The sequence below is a fragment of the Pseudorasbora parva genome, chromosome 8, assembly GCF_024679245.1.
Source record: "Pseudorasbora parva isolate DD20220531a chromosome 8, ASM2467924v1, whole genome shotgun sequence".
Lineage (NCBI taxonomy): Eukaryota > Metazoa > Chordata > Actinopteri > Cypriniformes > Gobionidae > Pseudorasbora > Pseudorasbora parva.
Genome location: NC_090179.1, coordinates 17,726,698 through 17,740,299, shown reverse-complemented (window position 1 = coordinate 17,740,299; position 13,602 = coordinate 17,726,698). Strand labels below are relative to the sequence as shown.

Genomic DNA, 13,602 nt, shown 5'->3' with positions numbered 1-13,602 from the left:
TAAAGTGTTAACAAATATTTGACACTTCCCATTACAGAAAATGTTCTCTGTGAACATTTTTCTCACAGTAACTTACAGCTTACACAGTAACTCACACAGTAACTCACAGCTTAGCTTGATGAATGTGATCAAAACTACAATATTAGTAAAAAAAAATAATAATAATATTATATATATATATAATATTATAAAAAAAAATATTTAAAAAACTATGTCAACTTCTAATGCCTTAGAAAAAGTCAGTCACTGTGTGTCAGAATTAAGGAAAGTTGTGTGTTTCGTAATAAGTTATATTTGAATTCTAAGGTTCTGTCTTGAGATTTTTTGTCAAAATTTTAGTTATTCACTTATTCTGTGAACCTATTTTTCTCATTTTGGGACTTTTTATTCAGAAAAAATAAATAAAAAATCTGAACTCAGTATTTCAAAACTGCCCAGAATGCAGATATAATCTTATATTCCCAAAGTGATGTTATGTGGTCAATAATATTGCACTAATATTATGGTTTTTGGTGTGTGCCCCGTTCAAGGAAAATGCCATGTACCATAGCTAGCGGCGTAGCACCAAATTTTGGGCCCTGGGTACAAATCATCTTGCTGGGCCCCCGTACCAAATAACATAGTGATACCAATGGGTGGGGTATTGCATTTGTATCATAAAAACACTTAAAACTTACAGAAAATAAGCCATACTCTGATTAATGTATATGTATGTATAGAAAACTGACTTCTAAGGGACCCCCTGCCTTGGGCCCTGGGTACTCGGTACCCTTTATCCCCCTAGTCTGACGCCCCTGACCATAGCTCAGCTTTAACAGTAAAACCAATTAGAGACACTTAAAAACAAAGTTATAATCAAATCTCAACACTTTATTTCAGAAAAGTATTTAATGGCTAGCATGCATGAGTCTGTTCTCTATGAAGTGACTCACTAAAAACTTACAGCTTAAATGTCACATAGTAATCCTAAAATAAAAACACTCACTCTCAGTATCTCTCTCTCTCTCTCTCTCTCTCTCTCTCTCTCTCTCTCTCTCTCTCTCTCTCTCTCACACACACACACACACACACACACACACACACACACACACACAGGTTCACAAATGGCACTATTGATTTGAAAATACAATAAGATTAATTCATTCTGTTTAACACCACCGTGTCTCTACATTATTGCTACATAAATTTATACATTAATAAACATGCTGTGCAAAATTTAATCCAAACATCAGTGGGCAGCATTAAAATTACAGTAACCCCCCAGTCATTTAGCCAGTCATTTAATTATTTTATAAAACCATTTCTACAGCACTCTCTCACTAAATGTGCCTTCAGTTCTTAATAAATAATAACCAAATGTTATGCGCAATATTTCAATATTATACTTGTGCAATATTATACAAGTGTACACTGCTTTGAGCCTCTTACATAATCAAACCACAAACCAAAGTAGTCTCAGGGTGTCCTGATTCAACGTGCTATTTCTGACCAGCACTCTACGACTGGTAAGACAACACCCCGGAGGGTTTTCTAGAGCTTCTCAGAACTGGGCCCGTGTTTCTATTATTATATTGTGCTTGCCTGTAAAATAGACACTGTTCTTCTAAGACTGAATAATATTCACAGGTAGGTTCTCGTTTAGATCAGCAGTAAGGATTTCGGTTTTCTGTTTTTCCAGCCATTGCGCACAACAAAGCCCTGTTCAAAATGAAGCAAATTGTGGTGTTGAATGCTTTACTTTAATAGACGAATCATCTCTGAAGTCTACAACTCTTCAGTACTATCACAAATCTGTTCAATTCCCAAATGCTACTTATATTTTCAAGCATGGTCAGGGTAAAAGGTTAAACAAAAGACTCTTTTTGATCATCTTCTGGTTAAATTAGTGTTTTGCTGTCCTCTTAAATTGTGGCACCATAATAGAAGCCTTATAAACTAAGATAAAATAACAAATGGACTGTTTGGAAGGAGTCCATCCTTTTTCTGTACAAAACTCTGATTAAAAGCAGCATCATTCTTTGGAATAAAATTCCCACTGGATTCCCAAAATCCCACCGGAGCATAAAGTCAGTTTTCCACGAGTTTCAGTCAACAAGATTGTTTCCTGATAAATTGCACGTAGGCTTTTTGGTCTCAGGAAAAAAGGTTACGGAGTTGAAATAAGAAATGCTCCTCTTTGCTCTTGCGTGTGCGATAGAGGCCATTCAAATAGTCCCAGGATGAGCGTTTGCAGTAGTTGTAAAAATGTTCCTCAGCTTTTTTCAGGGTGCTGTTCAGGTCCAGCTTGCCCTGCAGACTGATCGTGACAGCATGAAGAAAAAAAAAATGCATTATACAGTCGCCCCAAAAAGCATTTAGAAGCTTAAGTCACATAAAAAATGTATGAACATCATTTAGACACTTAAGTCACATTAACAATTTATGAACATCATTGCATTAGATACAAAATATCAAATCAATTAGTATAATGTTAAAGAGAGATTTATAACAAAACACAGCACAAAAATCAATTCACTACATTTGATTTTCTTATTAAGAAAAAAAGTATTTGAGATTAACAATTTTAGACATTTTTAAGTGAGACAGTCTGGGGACACTATGTTTATAAAGGTTTCAATGTGAAAATCTTTGCCTATTCTACTGCAAAAAGTAATACAATATCAAGTGAAGAACAAATATGAAAATGCAAACACATGCACGCAGATAAATGCACACACACACCACGCACACGCAAACACATGCATGTATAAAACACATGCAAACACACATCACGCAAACATGCACACAAACATTGCAAGCAAACACATGCACCAAGATGCGCACTCACAAACACGCAAGCAAACAAGCGCAAAAACACACATGCAAACACTTGTAAACACACACAAATGTCTGCATTTGTGTGTTTACAAGTGTTTGCATGTGTGTTTTTGCATCATGCAAAAACATGCACACAAACGCGAACAAACACACGCAGCAAATGCACACACACACGCGCGCACGCAGGCACACACACACATGCAAACACATGTATGTCTAACGCATGTATTCAAACACACACACACAAAAAAAGACACACCTGCTGGTAAACTGTATGAGCTGAACCTCGTTCCTACAGCTGAGTAAAGTATCTCGGTTCTCCAGCAAGATGGTGGCACACAGGAAGAGTTCAAAGGTGAAATCTGTGTTTACGGCATGTACCTCCGTCACAGGTTCCTCCTCTGCTGATCACAAAGTCATGAATCAAAATCATTTAGTATGTAAATGAATAAAGTAAATAAAGCGTAACCTTTATTTATATAGCACATTTAAATGGTTAGTTCACCCAAAAATGAAAATTCTCTTATTAATTACTTACCCTAATGTCGTTTTACACCCTTAAGACCTCTGTTCATCTTCGGAACACAAATGAATATATTTTTGTTAAACTCTGATGGCTCAGAAAGGCCTCCATTGTTACAATGTCATTTCCTCTCCATAAAAGGTACTAAAGACGTCGCTACAAAGTCCATCTCACTACAGTGATTCTACAATAAGTTTATGAAGCGACGAGAATAGTTTTTGTGCGAAAAAAACAACAACTAAATAACGACTTATATAGTGATGGGCCGATTTCAAAACAAAGTTTCGAACCGGTATGAATCAGTGTATCGATTCAGGATTCGGAGCGCCAATGTCACGTAATTTCAGCAGTTTGGCGGTTTGACACACGATCCGAATCATGAATCGATATGCTATTATTATCGTTATTTCGTTTTTTTTCACACAAAAACTATTCTTGTGCCTTCATAAAATGACTGTAGTGAGATGGGCTTCGTAACGACGTCTTTAGTGCCTTTATGGGTCTTGAGAGAGGAAATGACATTGCTGTCAATGAAGGCCTTTCTGAGCCATTGGATTTCAACAAAAATATGGGGGTCTTACGGGTGTCGAACGACATGAGGGTAAGTAATTAATGAGAGAATTTTAATTTTTTTATTTAATTTCTTTAAATCAAACCTAAAAAGTGCTGAGAAAATTTGATTACAACACAATAAATACATGTCACACATATTACAAAACTAGTGTTTATCCGTTTTTCTAATAACATCAAAGTTGGCATGAAACGGAAGTTGTATGTTAACTTAAGTTGTTTTAGGGATATTGTTATGTTGATCCGAGTGATATGGCTTCTCAAAATTAAAAACAAAAATTGGGGGACATTTAGTCACTGCAAGAGGGAGGGGGTGTTATTTTAAAGATTAGAGGGCATAATAATAATAAATAATAACAAAGATATGCACAGATAAACCATTTATTATAAATACTGTAAAACTAAGAATCGTCCATTTCATGGTGACTAAAGTAGTAGTTCATTTTAAAATTAAAATTAGTATCAGGATATTTATTCATTCTAATTGAGTTAACCAGAAAGAAGAAAGTCATATACACCTAGGATGGCTTGAGGGTGAGTAAATCATGGGGTCATTTTCATTTTAAAGTGAAATACTCCTTTAAGAGCTAGAGATAGGTGGCTGAAAGGACTCTTACCCAGGCTGTGTTTGCGTGCCAGTCTCTCCTGATATCGAGCACGATCCACCTGCTGTGAGATGAGCTCCAGGTGATCGCAGCTGAAAATCTCAAACAGACGCAGAGCATCGCTGTGCTCAAACTCCCGCTGGAAACCCAACAGAAGCCACCTGAATGGAAGACACAGATAACATATAAAGGGACAGAAAGAGAAGGAAAACAAGAAAGCAAAAGAAAACCAACACAAACCTGTGACAAAATGTAAGTCTTTCCATGTTATCTGTGACCAGATGAGAGTGTAGTTGAGGATCCAGTTCTTTTAGTAAAGCAGCTTCTAGTTCTGATGAACACCACAGCAGAAAGAGCATTTGACCATTAGAATCAATAAATCCAGTATGGGCCATTATTATTGCTAAAAACAGATCTAAACAGTTTGGAAAAACCAAGGATCACCCATTTTGCGATACAGTCCATCAGCACAGAAGTCTTTAGAAAACTTCTCCATGTAACAGGAGAAGCTCCAGTAAGTGTCCACTTCTGAGTCGAGAACCTCTAGAAAGCGACTGCACAGGTCATTCATACCCTGAGCGTAACTAACTTCTGCAGAGACCAGAGAAAGAAACTGATTAAACGGATAGTTCCTTTATCATCATTTACTCACCCTCAAGTTGTTCCAAACCTGTATGAATTTCTTTCTTCTGCTAACTACTGAAAAATATATATTTTGAAGAAAGTTGGTCGAATGGGCCCTTATTTACTTCCATTGCATTTTTTTCCATACTATGGATGTCAATGGGGTCCATCAACTTTTTTGCTTAACCAAATTCTTCAAAATATAATATTTAGTGTTTAGCAGAAGAAAAATGCATACAGGTTATGAACCACCCCATTTAAATTATAAATTAAGTAGGCCCACTTCACAATGTATCCCTCCATCAGCAAAACAAGATCAGATCACAACCAACCAAATAAAAGATTTCAAAGCTTTGGGGTCATTCAATAAGATTTGATTATGTTTTTTAAAGAAGCCTATTATGCTCATCAAGGCTGCATTTATTTGATTAAAATACAGTTAATACTGTGAATATTATTTAAATTTAAAATAACTGTTTTAAATATATTTTTAATGTTATTTATACCTGTGATGCAAAGCTGAATTTTTAGCATCATTACTCCAGTATTGAGTGTCATGATCCTTCATAAACCATTGTTATATGATGATGTGATGCTCAAGAAACATTTCTCATTTTTATCAATGTTGTAAACAGTTGTTAAACAGCTGCTTAACATTGTTATGGAACCTGGGATATTTTTTTCAGGGCTCTTTGATGAATAAACAGTTCAAAAGAACAGCATTTACACACATACACACACACACACACACACACACACACACACACACACACACACACACACACACACACACACACACACACACACACACACACACAGTTATAATGTGACAGTAAAGACATATGTATACGTGTGTATGTGTCTTTACTGTCACTATAGTCATTACTATGTTTATAGTCTATATAGTTTTTAATACAGACTTTGATATAGTTTTTAATTTAACAGTCTATAAGCTGGTGCACAATGTGCATACACTCTGCTTATTGCACACACAGGGACATGCAGCAGCACCATTTTTTTATAAATATTACAAATAAAAGGATTCCTCTCTGGAGAAGCGTTCAGTCTTTCCACGTGCAAATTCCGCCTTGAAAATAGCGAATCAGCCATGGTGCAAGTGCAACTGGCATTTAAAGGGAAAGTGAATGTGAGATGAGACTCGGATTATTTTATTGCACATTATGCCCAAAACACACCCATTAATCATTAAGAGACTACCTACAACCCTGTGGCAAACTAGCAAAAGTGGATTTGGACACGCCCTAAGTGCACCTGTGCCATGCGCTTCAGACCATTAAAATAGGGCCCTTTATTTTAGTGTCCTTGTTATACATGTTATATGTAATAACTATAAATTATGCATATTATCAAATGCTACTAACCCATAAGCCAACCCCTATTCCTCAGGGTGTAATGATATATCACAATAAAAACAAAAATTAAGACAATATGTTTCGTTGAAGGAAACGATATGATTCGTGATATAGAGTTGTTTTATCCAAGGCTCAATTTGCTGTAGCAGGCATATTTATAAAGTATATTTCACCTAAACACAAATGAACAAATGTAGGCTACCACAAATGTAAATTATAATAAGTACTCACCATCATGTTTTTTGTTTAACTTTCAAACACAAATGAAGATATTCTTTATGAAACCTAAGGGATTTCTGTACCTTCATTTTTAAAGTCCATTCCTCTCGAACTTAAAATATCCAATAAATGTCATAAAGGCATCGTAAAATAACTAATCGAGTGTCTAATCCAAGTATTCTGAAGTCTTCAAGTCTTCTAAACATACACAATGTTGAATATATTTAACACAACACGCATATTGTAGTAAACACGGGCATTCAAATGATTGCGTGATGTGCAAAAACAACATGAGAGGGAGTAAATGCAGAATTAACATTCTTAGAAGAGCTAAACATTTACAGTTTGATAGCGGTCATTTTGACACGCTTTCTTGCTATTAGACCTGTGACTGATATAATTGATCATCTGAAGTGCAGTGTGGCCGGAACGGCACTTCAAAAGCACAAACATTATTTAAAGCGGCACTCCTCAGTGAAACCTCCTCTTCCTTCAGCTCACGCTAACAAGCAAACTCTGGTCCAATGTTGATACTTTAATCCGATCACTTTTTCGTTTTTCTCTTATTGCTTTCCTTCAACAAAACCTTTGCTTTCTTATTTTTCTGTGCTGCTTTGGACATGACTATAACATCCGACAAACAAGATAGTTGGGCTCTCACGTCCGAATGTAAGGAAGTGGGGGTGGTGATGGAAGTGACATATAAGCCGTAAAGCAGTCGAATTTTGTAGTTCTTTTTGTTGTCGGGTTACTACCTGAAACCCGAAGTTTAAAAGTATAATTAAAAACGATACAGACCTCATCAGGCTATGGCAGACGTGTCATTCAACCTATTGTAAGTCGATGTGTCATCACAAGAGTCTTAAGAAATATTATATTATGAAGGTTGAAAAGTTACCTAGTGCTGCTTTAAAACACCAGATCACATTAAGTTTTAGTACCATGATTATTCAAAGCATTTTATATGGTTTATTCTATATGTGTAGTGTATTAATAGTGGGAGAGGCGGGATATAGCGAGCACTGGGAGAGAATGTTGCCTGCATTGAAAGAGCGAGTAATGCGTGAGGGGGAAAAAATTAAAGTTTAAGGAGTTTCAGTGACATTATTACATAAAAAAACAACTATATAAAATGTTGAATATAATTTTTAATAATGTTAATGGGGGCCGATTTGTGGGTCGTGATAATAATATACTCTAAGAATAATAATATTACTTTAATAATAATAAAAAAGTAAAAAATAAAAATAAAAACATTAAAATATTTTTATTTGGGTTTAAAATATCAGGATATATATATAGTGATTTCAGTATCGCGATTCATATTAAATCGTGACATGAGTGTATCGTTACACCCCTATTGATTATTATTACGCAGTACTTAAACTGTAACATTACACTGAAACATGGACACTTTAAAATAATATGTAACCAAAATTGACTCCAAAGTGTATTTACAACCACATACCTGGGTGAAAAGCAGCATATGTGATTAGGATATCTCTTAACACAAGCAGGTTACCCAAACCTTCATTCCTGTGATAAAACAGATTACAGATTAGAAGTTTGTTTACACTTTAAAAGACTGATTTCATTAAGCGGGTGTATTTTAACAGAGTAAAAATTAACTTTAATACAATTATGCAGTGCATACAATAATTTTAACATTTTGTTGTCAGCAAAAAAAAAAAAAGGTTAGTGGTATCAGGACAGTTTGATGTTTCTGCAGGCAAATGTTATATTATTATTGTTATCAATTTGAAGTACCACTCTTTTATTAAACAATTTTTTTTTTTTTAAAGATTACAATGCGTAATACATGATGAACTATACTTAAAAGCAAAATACATAACTATTGTCAGTTTGAAAACCATTTTTGCGAATATATCATTAAATATGGATTTGTTTTGTTTTAGTAATGATTGTGTATCCCAATATTTTCATATTTAGTTCATGTAATTATAATATATCTGTTTAGAAGCCAACAACACCATGTCTTTGTGAAAGTGCAACAACTTTCTGCTCTAATTGTAGATTTTGTATGTACTTTGATATTAAATTCTGCTACCAAAGTGAGTTAAGCGGACCATACTCAAAACTAGTTACTGTTTAACCGCAGTAAAATGGTGTGACAGATGCCTGAGCGTTATTTACATTGAGCTTCAAGGTCGTTTGATAAATTTGGTGTGGCAATGACATGTTTGCATTGCGCTGGCAACTCACATTAGTGATGCAAAATGAGCCGTATATTTCACAACTCTATGATGTTTATTTAAACAGACGTTAGAAAGGAATTGCTGACTTTACTTTCTTCAGCAGACAACATGAAGAAGGCACTCCGCTGTTTGACAAAAAAATCCATGCAAGAAAAAAAAAATAGATGTCATGCAAAAAACATGCAATGATGGTCTATTTTAAAACTCTATTTTGGTGTAAATTAAACATCAAAAAAGTTTTAAAACAGAATCATCAAGTCATGAAGATCGACTTCCTTATTGGTTTATGCAGATCAAGTTTGATTTAAATAGCCATAGAAGAATCAAACATGGATATCTGAACAAGGAAGTCTTTCCTGTAAGGAAATGAACAGATACTAATCTTCAATAATAAACACCATAAAGCCATAACAATATGTCAACAATAAGACCCAACAAAGTTCTTTGATTCTCCCTCTTTTCTCTTACCATAAAGCTTTATCAAGATATGACTTCAAGATCAAAATAAAAAAAAAAGTATTTGCAACTTTGCCCTCACAATTCTGATTTTTTTCCGCAATTGGTCGAAATTGTGATAAAAAGTCAGAATTGTAAGATAAAAAGGTTAGCAAATACTTTGATAGCCTTTTCTATGTATTTTATGACCCGCGTACTCTTTATTTAGCATAATCAAATGTACAAATTAAAAAACTTCTCACCGATAGTAGGGAAGATCTCGATCGGTTCGAGGAACATCTTTGTCAATGATGCGTATGGCCTCCTGAAGCTCTTCCAGGTCAAAGTTTACCCGTTCAAATAGCACCTGCACATCAAGCACCTTAAAGTCAGTATGAAATCAGAACTGACCGGACATACTGTACCTTCTTATTACACAAATGTGTTTAATATTTGACTTCTATTTATTAAAATACATTTCTATATAACCAAGCTCTTTTATTGTTCACATTTTCCAGCCACTATAAAATCTCACGTAAGTATATTTAGATATTAGCTAGAAGTTTTACCTGAGCCTGCAGTTGCAAAAAGGACATTTTCTCTTGGGCTTCTTCTGACTGATATTGCTGTTGATTCTGCTCTCTATCCTGCCTCTGATCAAAAAACTTCACTGCTGTCAACAGTTCAGCTGGAAAATAAGCAGACAGAAAATTATATTTATTTATTATTAGCTGTGGTTCAACATTCCCACGTGTCACTTGTATAAGGTTTTCAATATCAAGACAGAACCTTTTATTGCAGTTTGTAAGAGTTGATAAGGGCAACCAGTTCCATATTAAAAGTGTTTGTTCTATCCTGCAATATGATTTACCATCAGTGCCATTTAGACGCAGACGAACGGCTCCAGGAAGCAGGTGTTGCCACTTCCTCTTCATGACCTGATAGCGCACCTCCATCTGCTCCAGCAGTAGGTGGCGCTCCAGAGCCGTAGAGCTGCAGGGATACATCCCAAAAAGAAAGCGCCAAACCTGACCCCGTTCATTAGGTGACACACCACCTGGAATCACACAAACAGAACACAAGACAGACATTTAAAGATGATGAGCAGGTATAATAGGAACACATGGCTCAGGATATTCGCTATTTCACAATGTCAGTTTATTTTATTCTACAAGTATACAGACTATTTTTGAGAGCTGTATTTTTTTATTTTTAAAAAAAGTGTGTGTGTATATATATCTATATCTATATCTATATCTATATATATATATATATATATATATATATATATATATATATATATATATATATATATATATATATAATTATTATTATTATTTTTTTAAATAATGCAATGCATTTAAAAAATATTTATCATTTTGGACCCACTTTATAGGTGGCCTTAAAGGGATAGTTTGATCAAGAATGAAAACGATATCATCATTTACTCATCCTCAAGTTGTTTCAAACCTGTATGAGTTTCTTTGTTCTGCTGAACACAAAAAAAATACTGTTTGAAGAATGTTTGTAACAAAGCAGAGAAAACAACCATTCACTACCATAGTACTTTTCCCAACAATGGTAGAGAATGGTTGTTTTCTCTGCTTTGTTTCAAACATGTTTACAAATATCTTTTTTTATGTTTAGCAGAACAAAGAAACTCATACAAGTTTGGAGTAAATTATGATATCATTTTCATTCTTGATCGAATATATATATATTTATATTTTTTATATTTATATATATATATATATATATATATATATATATATATATATATATATATATATATTATATATATAAAAAAATACAGCTCTCGAAAATAGTCTGTAAACTTACCCATACCACCACACCTGTTCCTAACTTTACCCTTAAACTTACCCATACCACCACACCAGTCCCTAACTTTACCCTTAAACTTACCCATACCACCACACCTGTCCCTAACTTTACCCTTAAACTTACCCATACCACCACACCTGTCCCTAACTTTACCCTTAATCTTACCCATACCACCACACCTGACCCTAACTTTACCCTTAAACTTACCCATACCACCACACCTGTCCCTAACTTTAACCTTAAACTTACCCATACCGCCACACCTGTCCCTAACTTTACCCTTAAACTTACCCACACCACCACACCAGTCCCTAACTTTACCCTTAAACTTACCCACACCACCACACCTGTCCCTAACTTTACCCTTAAACTTACCCATACCACCACACCAGTCCCTAACTTTACCCTTAAACTTACCCATACACCACACCTGTCCCTAACTTTACCCTTAAACTTACCCATACCACCACACCTGTCCCTAACTTTACCCTTAAACTTACCCATACCACCACACCTGTCCCTAACTTTACCCTTAAACTTACCCATACACCACACCTGTCCCTAACTTTACCCTTAAACTTACCCATACCACCACACCTGTCCCTAACTTTACCCTTAAACTTACCCATACCACCACACCTGTCCCTAACTTTACCCGTAAACTTACCCATACTACCACACCTGTCCCTAACTTTACCCTTAAACTTACCCATACCACCACACCAGTCCCTAACTTTACCCTTAGGGTGCGTTCACACTTGTCATGTTTGGTTCGATTAAAACGAACCCTGGTGCGGTTGCTCGGTTAGTGCGGTTCATTTGAACATTGCCACCCGAACTCTGGTGCGCACCAAACAAGCGGACCGAGACCGCTAAAAAGATGGGTCTCGGTCCGCTTCCAAACGAACTCTGGTGCGGTTCGATTGATATATGAACGCAACACGGACCAAAGACATGTAAACGGACCAAAAACCGGACGTATAATGTCACAAGATGCCACGCATAATGCAGCTGATTTGACGACGCGGAAAGATCGGTGTACGTTATCCAAAATGAGTAACTTTAACGTTAGAGGGCAAACGTAGAGCAACGAGGAAGAGCCTCATCAATATTTGGTCTGACGAGCATGTTTCGAAAATGCTAGAAAAAACACACAAAAAGCATACCTGGCTCTTCTCATCAAAGTTCCTGTGTTGCCCATTATTAGCAGGTACAGACGACAGAACGGCCGTCTCTTTTGCACAACGGAGGAAATCCTGCTGCTGTTTTGAATGTTTTGAACATTTTATGAGCTCTTCATGAGTTCTCAGCGGGTAAAAATAATGCCACATGTACACGCATAAAATGATCGCGTTTAATCCAGCACACAGTGTTGTTTTGAATGTTGTGAACATTTCATGAGCTCTTCATGAGTTCTCTGGTAAAAAATAATGCCATATGTACACACATAAAATGCCCGCGCGTGTAATCCGCACACAGCATTGTTTTGCATGTTCGGTAAACGAGCTCCTACGTCATATAAACCGACCAATCAGGTTGTGAGCGTCTCCCTGTGCCTTTGGTTCGGTAACTTTAGGTGCGCTGTTAAAAATGCCCGTGTGAACGCTAAGCGGACCAGGACTATTATGTTTGTTTTTGTTTTTTGGTCCGGACCAAACTAACCAAACGAACCGAACTACAAGTGTGAACGCACCCTTAAACTTACCCACACCACCACACCTGTCCCTAACTTTACCCTTAAACTTACCCACACCACCACACCAGTCCCTAACTTTACCCTTAAACTTACCCACACCACCACACCTGTCCCTAACTTTACCCTTAAACTTACCCATACCACCACACCTGTCCCTAACTTTACCAGTCCCTAACTTTACCCTTAAACTTACCCATACCACCACACCTGTCCCTAACTTTACCCTTAAACTTACCCATACCACCACACCTGTCCCTAACTTTACCCTTAAACTTACCCATACCACCACACCTGTCCCTAACTTTACCCTTAAACTTACCCATACCACCACACCTGTCCCTAACTTTGCCCTTAAACTTACCCATACCACCACACCTGTCCCTAACTTTGCCCTTAAACTTACCCATACCACCACACCTGTCCCTAACTTTACCCTTAAACTTACCCATACCGCCACACCTGTCCCTAACTTTACCCTTAAACTTACCCATACCGCCACACCTGTCCCTAACTTTACCCTTAAACTTACCCACACCACCACACCTGTCCCTAACTTTACCCTTAAACTTACCCATACCACCACACCAGTCCCTAACTTTACCCTTAAACTTACCCATACCACCACACCAGTCCCTAACTTCACCCTTAAACTTACCCATACCACCACACCAGTCCCTAACTT

General features: G+C 36.3%; 1 protein-coding gene across 2 annotated transcripts in view; it reads right to left on the bottom strand.

The window, feature by feature from the left end:
* Positions 1–849: 849 nt before the first annotated feature.
* si:dkey-238d18.4 (TBC1 domain family member 15) overlaps positions 850–13,602 on the bottom strand; it is a 30,887-nt gene continuing 18,134 nt past the window's right edge. Inside the window, exons 2-10 of one of the 2 annotated variants that reach the window (XM_067451627.1) lie at positions 10,254–10,439; positions 9,952–10,070; positions 9,646–9,749; positions 8,200–8,267; positions 4,960–5,106; positions 4,756–4,846; positions 4,528–4,676; positions 3,077–3,221; positions 850–2,296 (exon numbers count right to left, since the gene is read on the bottom strand). In XM_067451627.1, the coding sequence (XP_067307728.1) occupies positions 2,134–2,296; positions 3,077–3,221; positions 4,528–4,676; positions 4,756–4,846; positions 4,960–5,106; positions 8,200–8,267; positions 9,646–9,749; positions 9,952–10,070; positions 10,254–10,439 (1,172 nt within the window). In that variant the 3' untranslated portion in view covers positions 850–2,133. The remainder of the gene's footprint in view (positions 2,297–3,076; positions 3,222–4,527; positions 4,677–4,755; positions 4,847–4,959; positions 5,107–8,199; positions 8,268–9,645; positions 9,750–9,951; positions 10,071–10,253; positions 10,440–13,602) is intronic. The other variant, XM_067451628.1, reaches the window with a different exon arrangement.